This window comes from Trichosurus vulpecula, chromosome 1 (assembly GCF_011100635.1).
Source record: "Trichosurus vulpecula isolate mTriVul1 chromosome 1, mTriVul1.pri, whole genome shotgun sequence".
Lineage (NCBI taxonomy): Eukaryota > Metazoa > Chordata > Mammalia > Diprotodontia > Phalangeridae > Trichosurus > Trichosurus vulpecula.
The window spans coordinates 378,132,998-378,150,830 of NC_050573.1; the positions used below are offsets into that span (position 1 = coordinate 378,132,998).

The 17,833-nt window shown below is 40.9% G+C and overlaps 1 protein-coding gene across 1 annotated transcript in view; it reads right to left on the reverse strand.

The window, feature by feature from the left end:
- Positions 1 to 17,833, reverse strand: part of LOXHD1 (lipoxygenase homology domains 1) — a 235,433-nt gene that overhangs the window by 135,692 nt on the left and 81,908 nt on the right. The window contains exon 7 of the mRNA XM_036746173.1: positions 11,914 to 12,037. Within this exon, the coding sequence (XP_036602068.1) occupies positions 11,914 to 12,037 (124 nt within the window). The remainder of the gene's footprint in view (positions 1 to 11,913; positions 12,038 to 17,833) is intronic.

The window sequence follows — 17,833 nt, forward strand, 5'->3', positions numbered from 1 at the left end:
TTTAGGGCTGGAAGGGACCTTGGAGGTGACCCAGTCCAACATGACTATTTTACAGATGAGGAAAATGAGGTTCAGAGACGTTAATTGGTTTGCCTAAAATTACACAAGTTATAAGAGGCTCAACTAGGTGTAAAGTCAATCAGTAAGTGAAAGATCTTTCCCCACCCATTGAATAGGCTTCAAGTGGGGCCGACAAAGGGAGGCCTGATTAGAGACAGGCCCACAACCTTTCACTAACTGGGCATGAGGCCCCAGGCCAGTTAGCAAACTAGTTTGCTAGTATTCTAGAGGCGTGAAGCCCTCAGGGCCGTAAGGGTAGTTGCTAAGACCAGAGCCAATGGTACGTGTGCTGAGTTCTAGTCAATCAGATGACTGCTAGGACTACATAAAAAGAGAGCCCTGAACTGGGAGCAGCAGTAGAGAGTGCAGAATTCAGAAGAAGAGAGCCAGCTTCGAGAGAGAGTGCAAAGCGGAGAGTGTTGAACAAGAGAAAGTTGCAGAGATCAAAGAATTGTATTATTAATTAAGGTGGGACTTTTTTGCACTGAGGTAATCAAGTGCCTTTGTTTCTTTGATTAAATATGGGAGTCTTTGATGACCTGCTTAAGAAACAAGAAAGCCTAGTTCATATAGGTTTCAGTGGCATGGCTGTGATGCCTGAAGAAGTGTCACATGGCTTTGAGTAGCATGGTTGTGACGCCTTTTGACCCTGAACAGGGTATATAAACCCAGAGGTTAGCGTTTTGTTTGGGGCTCTCACTTACTGGAAGAGTGTTGTGTGATTTGACCAGATGAGACCCTGGGTAGCTGTTGTTAAGGAGCCCTCTGGCTTGAAAACCCAGATGTTGGTGCTTCCCTGGTAACTATGTACTGAAATATTGGACTGGTTTGTGTTATTTGATCTGTTGATATTTTCTGTTTGTAATTTCTGTTTGTATTTGCTCTGAAGTTCAGGGTGCTGGCTTTTCCCTCTGAACTAAGTGAATGATATATGTATGTTTTCCTTAGAAAAGCAGATCAAAGAACATGTGCTGGCAGCCCTTCCGTGTGCTGGTGTTATTGGTCTTTCACCCCCACAACAGCTGCTAGCAACAGTGTTATTACACCAGGATTGGAATCCAGGACCTCTGACTCCAGCACCAGGGCTCTTTCTACTGCACCACAGTGATTCCTTCCACCAATGTGATTTCCTCCACAAAAAAAAAAAAAAAACATCTTTTATGGGCAGATAACTCACATCAGTATCTCGGAATAGCTCCAATTCCCAAGGCAGTTTCTCAGCTGGCCACCTCTTCTTCATCAGTCTTCAAATTGTGGGTTGAATTGCACAATTTGATCAGCCTAAAGAAGCAGATCAGGGAGCTCTCACATCAAAGCTCCCAGTAGAGGTGGCACAAGATAATCTGGGATCTGTATTGACAGATGGCTCAGGGTATTAGCATTCCATATTGCTCTCCAAGGCATGTTGGCAGGCATGGAATTATAGCTGGCATTCACGCAGCACTTTAAGGTTCAGATAGCAAGCCTTTTACCTCCATTATCTCATTTGAGGCTCATAGCAATTCTGTGAGGGAGGCAGTGCGAAACCTACTCCCTTCATTTTACACATGAAGAAACCGAGGCTTAGAGAGGTTAAGAGATTTGCTCTAGGTCCCAAAGCTAGTAAGTACAAGAGATTTGAGCCCAGGAGCTCAGCTTCCAAGTCTAGCATTCTTTCCTCTATACCAGGGCTGTCCAACCTTAGGTTTTTATTGAAACAATAGACAATATATTTTGATTTGCTATTTTAGTAAGAGCTCTGTGGTAGCTCATCTTCATTTACTAAAGCATTTATGTAAATTTCAATGCTTGTAGGCAGGCTGCATAAATCACACTGTGGGTCACATTTTGGACAGCCCTGCATTATACCATGATAGCTCCTCAAGCATAACCCCTGAGTAAAACACTTCAGGATTGTAAATGTGGCAATGTGTTGGCAGATACAGACATAGGCTCATAAAAAGGTACCCACAGGAGGTTTGTGATCTGTACTCATTGTAAAAACAAAACCTCCAAAGTCATAAAGATACCTGAGGGAACTTCTTGGTTATTTTGCTGTTATAGAGGGCTTCATTGTTGATTTAGATGTGGTTTCTTTCTGTGGAGGCAATTCCATTTGGTTCAATTCCACAAACATTTATAAAGTGCCTACTATGTGTAAGTTATTGGATCATAGCTCTAGAGCAAAAGTCCTTAACTTGGAACTTGGGTTTTTTAAAGAGATAGAGATAGAAATAGAGATAGAGATAGAGATAGAGATAGAGATAGAGATAGAGATAGAGATAGAGATAGAGACAGAGATAGAGATATAGTATAGATATAAATATAGATATAGGTATACGTATAGGTATAGATATAGATATGGATAAAGATATAGATACAGATATAGATGTAGATATGAATATAGTATAGCTATAGATATAGATAGATAACCATTTTAACATAATGTTTTCTTTGTAATCCTACGTATTTTATTTTGTGCACTTAAAAATGTCATTCTGATAAGGAGTCCCAAGTCTTAACCAGTTTGCCAAAGGAGTCCAGGACACAGAACGATGTTAAGGACCCCTACTCTAGAGGTTGTCTAGTCCAAACAGATGAGGAAATGGAGACCCAAAGAGGTGAAATGACTTGGCCAAGATCACTCTGGTGGTAAGTAGGAGAGCCAGGATTTGGAGACAGGTCCTCTAACTTCCAAGTTCACTGCTCTTTCCATTGCTTCTGTGCTTGATGTTAGAGACAACACTGTCCTTGAGAGACAAGTGGTCAGTGACTTCAAGGCAATCTGGCCAAGCACACCTCCCATACCAGACCAGTACAGAACAGTTGTGTTCTTAGGAATATCTTGGCGAAAGTTCAGTTGTCAGTAACTGTTTTAATATTCTCAGGAGTCACCATTTGCTGGTGAGGTTTCCACAGTCCTCAGAAGGCTTCCCCTTGTCTCTTACCCCATCCCATCTGTCTTCCCCCTTTCACTGTTAAAACTCTAGCTTACTCAGATATTTCCCATCTCTTTCATCATTCTCACTTCCAAACTTCTTGAAAAACTTGTCTATACCTGATGAACATGCTTTCCCAAGAAGTAATGGGGTGCCTTAAGAAAAGCCACATTTTACAAAAGGGGAGCACAGTAGAACTTTCCAAATGCCAAGACAATGGATGCAAGTCTCAATCTCATATGAGTCTTTTTTCATGGGGATACCTGATGCATTGAAAATAGGGAGAACTTTCCAAAGATTTTCCATATGTTTATACTCTCTTGATATCACAATTAGGATATCATCAAAATATAGTACCAGCTCTGGAATCGAAGAAAGCAGAATCTATTGGAAAATTACAAGAACTATAGAAATTCCAAAAGAAAGGTACTGAACAAAGAATGACCCCTTGATGAGGACTGATTGATTGTTTAGGAATCAGCAATAGCATCATCCATGATCATTCCTCAATCACTTTTGGACGAGGTCAAGTTTTGCAAAGGCCTTTCTTCCCCTAGCCAAAAGAGCATATAACTGGTTGGCTTTAGGCCCTGGATGCAATGCTTTTTATTTCCAGGGAACTTAAACTACAAATAAGATGGCACATAGGCTTCCATTCTAGCCCACTAAATACATGTTACTAGCTGTTAAAGGACATCTTGCTAATTAGATGCTCACAAGTTTCTTCATTTTTTCCCCTCAGCGCAGAAAATACAGTTTTTTGCTTTTAAATGGATTGGTGCAATGATAAAATCCAGATGCAAGGACCCTGGCTCCCCCTTCTAAGCCCCAAGAAAATGTGCTGACAAAGCATTTAGTCAGGCTGTTGGAATGGTACAGTGCCTAAGGTACTAGTTCCTAGATTTATATACTAGCTCATTCACGACAGGCTTCTGTGCCCCTCCTTAGCAGGGATAAGTAGAAGCTGCTCTCAGAACAAGGTGTATGGAACATTTCACAGCACAGATTATGATAGCATTAACTGGGCAATCATTGTGATCTTGAAGCATGCTCAGTGGATTACATAGCCTTGACGTGAGACAATATTGCAGGGGAAAAGATACCACAGAAGCTATCTTTACTAATTATCATAACACTGCAACTGGGGGACCACTTTCATTTTATAGGCTTCTGTAAATATGATTGCAAATATTGCAGTATTCTGAGGTACATTTCTATTGACTCTGAAGAGGATACAAATACCAAAGAAATGAAATAAGAAAAATCACCCCATGCCAGGGATATGAACTACTACCACAATCCCTGGTTTTCCTTCTGAGGAAAAGCGTATTTTCCCAACTGGGTTCTATGCTCTGCATCAGTGGTGTCAAACTCAAATAGAAAAGGCAGCCGGGGGTGCTGGGGGAGGGAGGGAGGAACTACCCACACATCAAAGTCTCTGTGGACTGCCTATTGACTTAGTTTTAAAATGTGATATTATCTATATTTTATTGTATTTTTTATTTACCTTCTTAAAGATTTCCCAATTACATTCCATCAATACCCTCTGATTGGAGGGGGAAACTAAGTGAGATCCCAGGACAGCTATTTCCTCATTTCCCACTTGACTGCCTTCCTTCTGGACACTTTTGACTTCTTGGCCATTCCCTCTCAAAACCTCACACCTGATTTTTAAGCTTCCCTTCCGTTAGACTGTAAACTCCTTGAGGGCAGAGACTGTATTTCTTTTTTGCATTTTTATCCCTGGAGCTTAGCATAGTGCCTGATGCATAGTAGGTGCTTAATAAATGTTTATTGACTGATACATGTTCTTCATTAGGTAATATAACAAAAAAATTTAATCCCATGGGGCTCAGTCTTTTCCATACTTAGGCTTGTCCTTAGATCATAGACATATAGTCAGTTTTCTGTACTCTGGCTTGTCAGGAGTGGCCAGGGTTTGTACTTCTATAGTCTTCAAGAAACCAGAATCACCTCCAAGCCACAGTGAGGGATCAAAGTAAGCTTTATTTATTATAAAATGTCAAATTTGGTTCAGTCAAGAGTCCTATTAGAAGACGGCCACATGAACTCTACAAACAAGATGAAGCTACAATTATATCATACTCCACACCACCCCCACCCCCAAATTGCACTATAGTTTTACAATAAAAGCATCCATGCCATTTCTAGGCTGTTAATTCCATATATAAACTAAAGTCTTTGTACGTGACTGATAATGCTGGTGAAAAGTATGATTTCAATAACTCCCCAAATTCATTGAATGTCTTAACCTAGATTGAAGCAAAGACGGTAAAGGATTTTTCTGAACATATTTTGGATTTTTGAAATTTTTTTCACCTTATTTTGACATATGTTTGGATCCCAAAGACAAAGAGGAGTACGACATGCTAAAAATACTGTCCCTATGTAAGAATCCCTGGAATTGGGCTAATTGATATCAAAACTTCTGAACATCCCAAGACAGTTTCTGTGTAGGATAGGATTTTCTCAATTTATGCCATGAAAGCTATACACGAATACTTGCCACGGTATATATGAGTGGAGTTATACTGTCCCATGCAGACATTTATACTGTTAATATTTAGTCATGAAATCAAATGGATTTTACCCAATACAAATTTATAGCACAATTTCATATATGTCCTCATTGCTTTGACAGTCTTCTATTCCTTGTCTGGTCCTCTATAGCTACTGTTACAAGTGTTTTCTTCTTTCCCCAATCCCCAAATGGGATCCAAACCCCACACTTGCTGAAGAGGGCAGCCTCCTGCTTCACTAAGAAGCCTGAGGCACATCTTCATTTTTCTTCATTTATTCCTCAAAACTTCTCAGCATGATTTATTCTACTTTGTTTACTCTGGTCACAGAAAAAGAAGAATTCCTACCACTTTAATCCCAGTCCCTTCCATCACCTCTAGTGCTTTGTTTCAGCAATCATTCCTTCTCTCATGCATCTTTAATCCCACCTTGTTCACCACTTCTTCCCATCTGGCAAATCCTAAAGACCACCCCAATCCTAAAAAATCATTCCCTTATCTCTTCTACTCTATCCAGTGAGTGGCCCCTCTGTCTTCTCCCCTTTCACTATTAAGTCTCCAAATTACTTGTCTACTTCTCATTTTTTCATCCTTTTCACTTTTGAACTTCTTGAAAAATGTATCTATACCTCATGCTTCCACTTCCTCACCACTCAGTCTCTCCTCAACCCAGAATAAGAGAATTTCAAAGTTGGAAGGGACCTCAAAGACCAGTTAGATCAACCCAACTCTGAGCAGGAATCCCCTCTAATGATCCCTACCAAGTGGTCATCCAATCTTCACTTAAAGACTTCCAGTAAAGGGCATCTACTATTCCCTTTGAATAGCTCTAATTATTAGGAACTTCTCTCTTACATCAAGACTAAATCTGTTTCTTTGTTCTACCTTCTATCCTATTGCTCCTACTTCTCTGCCTTCTGGAGCCAAACAAAACAAGTTTAATCCCTACTCCTCATGAACATCCTGTAGACACTTAAAGAGAGTTATGGGCTCCTCTTTCTCCAAGCTTTTTTTTCTCTAGGATACACCCCTTTCAGTCAGGCTTCCAGCCCCATTACTGGTGAAACTGCTCTCTCAAATATCACTAGTGACTCTTTATCACCAAATCCGGTGGCCTGTTTTCCTCCATTCTCCTCCTCTATCTTCATCTGCAGCGTTTTATAATGTTAAATACCTGCTCCTTCTGGAGAGCCTCTCTCGTCTTGGCTTCAAAGACACCACTACTTTCTGACTCTTCCTACCCCTTAAAATAGCTAATAATAATAATGATATCTCTCTTTGGAAGAGAGAGTGAAGCTGATGATCTTGTGCTACTCCTCCTCACTTAAATCCAATTCATGTACAAATCAAGACATCACCCTGTGATGTCATCAGTCCTCTTTGAAAAGAAAGGACAAAACAACAACAATAATAGTGGTAACAAGCCTGCGTTTGTGTGGTGCTTTAAGATTTGTAAAGCACTTTACAAATATCTCATTTTAACCCCTTTCTCTGTCTCTTTGCCTTCTTTCTCCTTCTCTTCATAATCCCTTAAGGTGAGTTTCCTCCAGGATTTTGTTCCTTGGCCCTCACCTCTTCTTTCTCTACTTTCTTTCTCTAATTTTTGGCAATTTTGTTTACCTCCTTGGCTTCAACTATCACTTCTACAGATACTTCCCAGATTTTTATATCTAACCCTGCTCTTTCTGCTGAGCCCAAGCCCCTACAACTGCCTAAAAGACATCTAGATATCCCACTGGCACTTCCAACTCACCATGTGCGAAACTTTGTTTATCTTCTACCCAAAACTATTCCTTTTTTTGACTTTACTATTTCTGCCAGTGGCATTATCATTACCCCATTCTCAAAATACTGATGTTGTTTTTGATTCTTCTCTTTCCCTCAACTCTCAGATACATTTACCAAGTCCTATCAATTCAATTTCCACAATATAGCTCACATCTGTTCTCTCCTTTCTATTTTCAGTTACCACCCTCTTATTATATCTTTTTGCCACTTACCTCAACTTTTACTGCAGTCTTCTGATAGGTTTTCCCAATTTGACTCTCTTTCTTTTCAAACCTATCCTTCACACCACTCCTAGAATAATTTTCCTAATTTATTGATCTAGTTATACCACAATCCTGCTCAAAGTCTTAGTAACTCTATATTATTATATAAATTTCAAATTCCTTTGCCAGGGATTTAAAACTCTCCATAAAGGTATAAACACAGTACTCACCTTTCTAGTTTTGCCCCCTACTACTTCATGTTCTATGCTCCAATCAAAGTGAATGACTATCCATCTTTTAAATACAATCCATACTTTCCCACCTCTTTGCCTTTGCTTATGCTATTCCCTATTCTTGGATTACTTTCCCTTCCCCTTCTTCCTCTTATGAATTCCTACTTGTCCTTAAAGGCTTACTCAAATGCTGCCTCCTCCATGAAGCCTTCCCTGGTCCTCTCCACTCATCAATGACTCTCTCCCAACTCATGACTTTGCATCTCTCTAATGTACTTATGTTGCATTATTTACATTATAGTTATCTATATATCTACCATGCCCTTCTTCTAAACTGTAAGCTCCATGAGTGTAAAAGTGATGTCCTACCTAGCCTTTGTAAAACCCCCAGTACCTAAAATAGTGCTTTACATACAGTGCTAGGCACTTCAGTGTCTGCTGAATTGAATGAAGATAATACCATCCTTGTTTCCAGAATGAATACTGGGTCAGGCATCAACAATAACCAACAAATAATTCTTCAATGTGACTTTAGTTTCTACTAAATTCAGGTAGATCTGTAGCATATAAGTATGGAAATTCAAATGGTCCAAAGCACTAAGGAATTCTAACGGAATAGTGTCACTTATACCAGACCATAGCATTCCTTGGTATATACAGACAGAACAGAGCATGCTGCAGGGTGAGCCCTAGAATGAATGGCACAGCTAGAAGAGACTGTCTTGAGTTCAGTTGACCCCATAATCACAGAATCCATGGTCTCTCCAATTACCAGAACCTAAGGATGGGTGGATCACCCGGAGAAAACACCCAGGCTATGGGTGCCCCCTCTTTAACCCTCAGGGAGGGAAAGGAAATTGATAACTTCCCTGGGGAGCTGGCACTAATGTTCTAATTAGGAGACTAAGGGGTCAGGTGAAGCCTTCTCTTGATGAAAGAGAAACGGAAAAGAAATAGAAAAAGGTAAAGCCCGGCAGTTAGTGTTTTTCAATGTCCAGACACTGCTGGAGGAGAAAGACAAGGAGCTGGGCTGAGCAGGCCACAAGCCAAATCCACAGAAAGCAAAACCTGCAATGCAATTTAATCGAATTACTTTCCTTAGGGGAATATACATTTTGATTGGCAGGGGAGAGGTGATTTTGGAGCTGGGAGAGGTAGGGCAGGTCTGAAGGGAATGTTGCAGTGTGGAGTTTGGGATAAGCAGAGGACAGGCTTGAGGACAGTGAGTTCCGGGGAAGTCAGGGAGAGATTAAGCTAGGAGATGGGAGAGATGCAGAAAGCAAAGAGGCCAAACAGAAACTCTTCTTATTAAACTTTGCCTCATGCCTCCCCTCTTAGAAGCCAACGAGTCCTCCATTTTAGAAAGCAGGAAACTATGTCTTAATTATTTTCATATCTTCCCCAAATACTAGCACAGTTTTTGCACATGGCAGGCAGCTGATAAATGTTTGTTAAATGAATGAACTAAGGAGCATTGGATATTGTCAAAGGAGCTAGATTCAAGTTCTAACTGTTAACCTATATGATCTTGGACTTCACCTAGGACTCAGTTTTGTTATTTGTAAAATGGGGTAGAGGGGGTTGACTTGATGGTCTTTAGGGTGTCTTTGAGCTCTAAAACCCTATGAGTCTTTTCGTGTGTCCTCTCTTACTCTCCCCTACCCCTTCTGGGAGAACTGAGGTGATAACAGGGGCAGGGCAGTCAGGATGAGCAAGGTGATATTCAAGCGAGGGTGGACAATGTCCACTTCTGTGCTACAAACAGAAGGAGGAAGGGCAGGGCACCTAATAAGAGTGATTGTCATTCAATCAATCAATATTTATTAAGCACCTACTATGTGCCAGGCATTGTGCTAAGCTGGGGATACAAAAGGAGTCAAAAGATAGTCCTTACCCTCAAGGAGCTCACAATCTAATGGGCAAGACAACAAATGAACAAACAAAACACTATAGGCAAGATAAATAGGAAATAACTAACAGAAGAAAGGCACTAGAATTAAGAGGGGTTGGGAAAGGTTTCCTGCAGAAGACAGGATTTTAGGTAAGACTTAAAGGAAGCCAGGGAGGTCAGTAGGTAGAGACAAAGAAGGAGAAAACTCCTTCCCTCTCCCTTTTCTTCTTCCATCTTCCTCCTTCCTTCTCATCACAATCGGATTCCATCCTATCTACCTGGACTTATTACACATTAATTGCCACCACTCTATCCCACCCCACTACAAACCAGACACATTGTCCTCCTTGCTGTTCCTCACACCTGACACCCCATCCCCTGTCTTTGTGCCTTTGTCCTAGATATATTTACTCCCTTACATCCTCCACTATGACTCTCATATTCTCCTTCCTTGTCATCATATGGGGAGCTTTCAAGCCAAACAAGCTTCCAAAGATGTTCCTGGAGCTAGGAGTGGCCCCAATCCTACACAGATCCAGCTGAGCTACAATGGAGGGAGTGGCCACCCATAGACAGCGCTGAATTAAGCTGAACCTACCTCAAGAACCTACTAAAAATAAATTAAATGGTCACTGCTTCAGCTCCATCTCAGCAGAGGGAAAAATGGCATGACCTCTTCACATTCTGCAGTATTCTTAAGTATTCAGATTGCATATACTTACTTCAAATTGTAAAGTCCCTCCCCTCAAGGAGCTCACAATCTAATGGGTAAGACGACAAATAAACAAACATAAAATTTAGACAGGATTAAACGGGAAATAATTAACAGAAGAAAAGCACTAGAACTAAGAAGTGTTGGGAAAGGTTTCCTGTAGGAAAGAAAAGGAAAGAATGTTGCACTGGAACTCAAAAGAACTGAGTTCAATCTTTGACTCTGCCACTAATCACTCATGTGACCTTGGGCAAGTCATGTCATCTGTCTGGCCTCAGTTTCCTCATTTGTAGATTAAAGAGGTTGGCTAGATGACTTTCAGGCCCATTCCAGCTCTAGATCTCTCACTCCAATGGCCCTGGGAGATAGGTAGATTAGAGACTGACATCCCCTTTTTACAGATGAAAAAGGGAGATGAAGCAGCTTGTTCAAGGTGACATGCCAAGTAAATGATAGAGCTGGGACTAGAATCCAGCTCTCTGGACTCAGTCCAGGGTCCATTCCCCTATACTTTACTCCTTCTAACCACGTGCTGGAAAGTGACAATTTAAATAGGCAGTAGGATGGGAAAAAATGTTGGTGTCATAAATGATACCTCCATGATTGTAACAACAATGTTGCTTGTTGCTACTGTGGCTGTTAAAGACCAACAACACCAGCACACAGGAGGGTTGCTAGCACTGGTTCTTTGATCTAGTTTTCTAAGGAAAGCAACTTTAAGGAGTTAACAATCTTACTTTAATCAAACATACATATATCGTTCATTTAGTTCAGGGGGAAAAGCCAGAACCCTGAACTTCAGAGCAAATACAAACAGAGAAAATATAAACAGAGCAAATAACACAAATGAACAGACAGGCTTCTAGCTGCCCTACCAAAGCTATACATACATACATAGTTACCAGGGAGAGAAGCACCAACATCTGGGTTTTCAAAGCTGGTGGGGCTCTTTAACAGCTAGCTATTCAGAGTCTCCGCACCAACATTCTTCCCATGAATAAGCCCCAAACAAAATGCTAACCTCAGAGTATACATATTCTTCTTCAGGGTCAGAGAGCTTCACACCTCTCGAAGGCTTCACACCTCTCAAGGGTTTCACATCTCTCTGTGACCTAATTAGCAAAAAGGTGTGGGCCTTTCTACAAACAAAGGCAAGACTCAATCAAAGGCATTTCATTGCTTTAGTGCTAAGAAGCACTCCAAAACAAAAGAGAACAAAAAGTCCCACTTTGCTTCCCCTTGCAATGATTAATTAAATAAGAAGGAAGTTTGGACTATTTAGGGTTCTTCCCCCATCTCTGAGTGACTTCTTACAGTCATGGTGCCATTACCAGAGATGGAGACCTGGGCTGATGAGATCATCAAGCTGATCCTGTGGAGCTATCCTGATAGGGGTATTTTGACGTTCCACATGTAATGAAAGAATCAAGACATTCAAACACTTGGCACAGCTTGATAAATGTCTTTGAGCAAGCATTTTGCCTGTTTGTTGATTATCATGAGATGGTGGCTATGGAGCAGGGATTCTGGTTCTACCTTAACAATGATCCTCCTTCCCCAATCTTTACCTGTGGTTATGGCACCTCCCACCAGAATATCCCGTTGGATTTTGCCATCATCCTCATCTAGGGCCAGCCATCGGTCAAGTGGGAAATCATATTTTCTTTTGTTCCCAATGTCTTCAATGATAATCTGGAAGATGGGGGAGAATGGAAGAAAGAAGAGAATATAGTCAACTCTCAGTTATCCACTTTTCAAATGACAGCATTTTTGGATCTTCTATGGTAAATGTTTAAGACTTCCAGTCAGGTTTCCCCCTTGATGCATTTGACCTGCCTCTTTCTGCTCTGTGCTCTGGAAATACAAACTTGCTTTATTGTTAACCTAAGCAAAGCATAATTATAAGGGTAATTCTAGTACTAAAAAAATATATCTCCTGCTACACATTATAAAGCCAAATGTGAATGATTTTTAATTATCTGTTGTTTCTATTATCTAAACCATTGCTCTTCTCCATAATCATGAATTTAACATGTGAGGAATTTGGTTTGACATTTTCCATGAAACTTGAGTTTAACAAATTGGAACAGATTTTAAAGTTCTGCCATGTATATTCTTTAACTCACTTTCTGCTTAGTTATTTAGCCAGTCAATAAACATTTAATACCTCTGGTAGGCAGCACACTGCTATTATGTGCTGGGAAAGATTAAAAAAATTAGGTAAGACACAGCCCTTACCTGCCTGAAGTTTACAGCCTAGTAGAGGGATAAGAAGATATCTACAAAGATAACTATAATATGAAATATTTACACATCAAGCACATTCAAGAACTACAAAATAAAGCTCTCTATGCAATGGAGGGAAAGGCATCATCTTAGGGAATCACAGGTTTAGGGCTGAAAGAGTCAAATAATACAATCTCCCATTTCACAGTTAAGGAAACTGAGGCTAAGAATGGTTAAGCTACTTGCCCAAGGTCTCACAGGTAGTAAGTAGCAGAGCCAAGATTTGAACCCAGGTCGTAAATCCAGTATTCTCTTCTATCACGTCATGTTTCCTAAAGGAGATGCTATTTGCATTGGCTTATAAAGGAGGGGTGGGAATTCAACAGGAAATGAGGGGGTGGGATGATATAGCAGGCACAGGAAACAGTACCACCAATTGAGTGGAGCTAGCAGAGCTCAAGGGGGTTTAGGATGGGGGGGAGAGGGGAGAGAATAGTCCAGTTTGGCCAGAGCCTAGAATGGGTAGAGGAGAATAATTGGGGAAAAACGTAGGGAGCTGAGACTCAAAATAGACTGGACCCCCAGAATTTAGCGACAAGATCAAAACAAGATCAAAACTTATGAAATTAAAGATGACAAGGGTTCACCTAAATAAATAAGATTTGGCCATTTGTGGAAATCTTGCCAGAAATAAGCTACACTGAGAAATGGTCTGTGAAGGTACTAAAGGGACCTCTCCTTTCCTTACGAGGAAGATGCTAACTCTGAGACTGATGCAAGTAATTGATGCAAGATAAGATATAATAGATTAATTGTAACACGTCCTTTCTCAGGTTATGTGGCAATGACTCAAGCATTCAGTGACAGAAAAGGAGCGCTGAAAAAAAAATGAGTTATATGGTAGCATTCATGAATGTGTCTCCAGCACTGCCCAGGGAAGAGGCTGCTCTGTTTCTAGATCAGTCCCACTTCATTAGACAGAAATATCCCTAGAGTAGAGAAGGGCAATTCATCAAGCTGTATAAATATATATAACACCAAGTCTCGGAAACTCAGAATGGGAAGGGAGCTCAGAGTCCAATCCACTCCTGGACAAGAATCCTCTCTTCTGCCATCCCTCGCAAGTGGTCATCCAGTCATTGCTCAAAGACCTTGGGGAAGGGGGACCCATTACCTCCAGAGGCAGCCTGTTCTATTTTGGGAGACATTTGTTAGGAAGTTGTGGTGTGTCTTTTTCCTGACATGAAGGCCAATTTTTCCACTTCCCAACTTCGAGCTCTTCTTCCTCCTTTTGCCCTCCATGATCAAGCAGAATAAATTATTGAGACACAGAATCATACATTTCGAGTTGAAAGGGACCTAGGAGGTCACTGAATCCATCCACTTCCCATTTTACAGATGAAGGACCGAAAACACAGAGAGGTTACATCACCTGCACAGGGTCACACAGCTAGAAAATGTCAGAGGCAGGATTGGAACACAAGTTCTCCTGACTCTAGGTCCAGTGCCTATCTACTACACTATATTACCTCAGGTCCAAATTCCCTCCCACACGACAACACTTCAGATACTTGAAGACAGCTCTCATGGTTCCCATTCTCCACCCCCATCCCACCACCCCCTGCTTTCTTCAGTCTGGATTTCCCCATTCAGAGGTTCATAGATTTGAAGCTGGAAGGTACGGACCTTGAAGGTAATCTCATTCAAATCCCTTATTTTATAGATGAGGAAACTGAGGCTTATAGAAATGAAATCACCTGTCCAAGGTCACCAGGTAGTATGCAGCAAAGTCAGGATTTGAACCTACGTCCTTCAATCAGTGTTCATATGGCGAAATGCTGAGGTTCTTTATCATCCTTGTTGCCTTCCTCTGGATACTCTCTCACTTGTTAGTGTCCTTTCTAAAATGCAGTACCTCAAACTGGACACAATCCTCCAGAGGTGGTTTGACCAGGCAGAGTACAATAGCACTGTTGCCTACCTAAACTCTGTTATTGCCAATTAAAGGCTATATTAATGTTTTTGGCTACCAGCTCATACTATTGACATATTGAATTCCCAAAATCCTCAGGTTTTTTTCGGCCAAACCAATATCCACCCACACCTCTGCCATCTTTGTACACGTGAAATTGATTTTTGCTTAAAAGGAATACTTCCTAAAATATTCATCTCCCTTTGCTCTAATTCTGGAGTCACCAAACAACTTTCTGATCTATAATTTAATCCTCTGAGTGGATCTGCCCACTAGGATGACCCTGTCCAGATAAAGAATTTTTAAGGCAGATATATCTATAGTAGCAGGTTAGTCTCTGTGGGTTTGGTTAGTGAATCAGACCACTGGAGCCTGCTTGCCACCAATGAAACGATAAAATTAAGTTTTTGAATTCACAAAGCTACTGGCCACAGCCCAGATCCACAGTGGCTCCTGCCAACAGCAGGCACCCTGTGAAATGAGGCCAAGCCTGAGACAGGTGGCCTCTCTCATCCCATCTAAACTCCAACTAGGAAGAGCTACTTTTGTTTCCTGAAAATTGGAGACCTGCAGTGGGGAAGATAATGGGGGATGGTAATAAATGATGTCACTGGACAATTAGTGAGTGGACAATTAGACTTTCCCATTTTCCCCTCACAGCGCCAATTCTGGCCAACAGCATTAGGAGTGGGAGTTGGAGAAGCAACTGGCATAAATATCTGTCAGATAAGGCTTCAAAGTCCAACCATCGTTTGGGATCTACAGATTGAAAATCAATGCTAAAATATACCCAAATTCAACATGGCACATGGTGGAAGAGCTAAAATGTGGTACCTCAAACTGGAAAGAATCCTCCAGAGGTGGTTTGACCAGGCAAAGTGCAATAGCACCATTGTCTTCCTAGTCCTGGACCCTATGTCTCTATTATTGCAGATTAAAGACTATATTGATGTTTTGTCTACCAACTCTACTACTGCCTTAAGTCAGAGGATCTGGGTTCAAATGTTTCTATAAAAATTATGTGCCCTTATAGCTTTGGACCAGAGTCAGGAAATGTAGTCAGCCTGGACAACGAACTGGTGTTCTGTTAAGCCCTCTTTGCACATGGTAGATTAAGAATTGTAGCTATACAAGCCAACTAGTAGAATGTGAGATGCTGGAGAGTAAAAGCAAAGAATCCATTATCAGTCATTCAACACCATGAATGGAGGAGCTGAAAGAGAACGTCACCAAATAAGTCAGAATGCTAATATTACCCTGGCATTAATAGACCCTTGCTGATGTCTCACCTCAAAGAAGCTGTTATTCAGGGTTAGATGCTGTCTAGGACAAGGCAGAAGAGAGACAACTACCTTGGTCTTGGGAAGACCCAGTCGGTTTGAAGGACCAAGTGGTGACATGATGTTGTTATTCAGTTGTTTCAGTCATGTCTGACTCTTTAGGACCCCATCTGGGGTTTTCTTGACAGAGATACTGAAGTGGTTTGCCATATTCTTCTCCAGCTCATTTTACAGATGGGGAAGTGAGGCAAACAGGGGTAAATGACTTGCCCAGGGATGCACAACTAATAAGTGTCTGAGGCTTTTGAACTCAGGAAGATGAGTTTCTCTGACTCTAGGCCCAGCACTCTAATCACTGTACCACCTAGATGCCCCAAATGGTGACATACCCAACTGTAAACAACCCAGGAGATGTGGGAGCACAGATGAAGGCCAGATGTTCTATATGACACCTTATTATGAGAAAAATTCTATCCTAATCTGATACTGACCTCCACACCTCTCCTGACCTTTTGGCCTCTTTACTCAAGGTCAGATTGATGCCATTAGAAAAGGTCAAGGCTGGAAAGAGAAACATAACCTACTCTGCTTGGCCACCCCATTCTTCCCAATGCCCCCCACAAGGAGCTCAAGGTCTTGGCTTATTGAAGTCTATTTCTGATTTCTTAGTGCTCCCACCTTCATTCTTTTTTTTTTTGCAAGGGGGAAGGCAGAGCAATTGGGGTTAAGTGACTTGCCCAAAGTCACACAGCTAGTAAGTGTGTCATGTGTCTGAGTCCGGACTTGAACTCAGGTCCTCCTGACTCCAGGGCCAGTGCTCTACTCACTGCGCCACCTAGCTGCCCTCCCACCTTCATTCTTTAGCCTGCCCCCAGTTTTGCCTATGGAAGAAGAAGCTTCCTTGAATTCCCTTACCTTGCTCCAATGAAACCACACAGAATCCTTCCTTCTCCAGCAATACTGCTCCTAAGTCTACACTCCAAAGTAATGAAAGAAAGAGGAAAAGGACCCATATATGCAAAAATATTTATAGCAATTCTTTTTGGGGTGACAAAAAACTGAAAACTGAGGAGTTCAATTGGGAAATGGCTGAATAAGTAAGGGAAAATGAATATGATGGAAAATTATTATGTTATAAGAAAGAGTGAAGAGGATGATTTCAGAAATACCTGAGAAGATTTATATGAACTGATGCAAAATGAAATAAGCAGAATCAGAACTATTTACATAGTAACAGCAACGTCATAAAGATAATCCACTTTGAAACACAATATCACTGATCAGTGGAATGACCAGCCACAATTCCAAAAGACTCATGATGAAACATGGTATCTACCTCCAGATAGAGAATGATAGACTCAGAATGCATATTGAAGCAATTTTTTTCTTTTTCTTTTTTTTTTGACATGGCTAATAAGGAAATCTGTTTTGTATGGCCATACCTATTTGTAATGTGTTTTGTTTTCCTTGCTTTCTCAGTGGGAAAGGGGGAAGAATTGGGATCCAAAAGTAAAACTGAATTAAAAAATATAAATTTAACAAATTTTAAGAATCCTTCTTTAGAATTTTACTTCTAAGCACTAAGGGGATATATTCAGGGGGATAAACAAATAAAGAGAAAATACATAATTTTGTAGCAGATTTATTAATTAATCCTTGTGGCACTTCTAGGAATTGGAATGGTTCCCAGTTCATTGGCAGGCAGAGAAAACATACAAACCCTAAGGCCAATGAAGGCTTAACACCTGTCCTTAGACCAGCTGTATACTGTTCTCCCCTCCCTAGGATAGTGAATTACTAGAATCCAGCTTCATCATTAGAGATATGTTTCATAACAGGTCAACATTTATCCTTTCATAGTTTTGCTGATGCCTAATCCCAATTCTAATGTGCAGATTTTACCAAGTCATTCCCTTGTTCAAAATTCTCCAGCAATTCTTCATCATTTATGGGATAAAATATAAACTTCTCACCCTGAAATCCAGGGCCCTTCTCAATCTGGGTCCAATC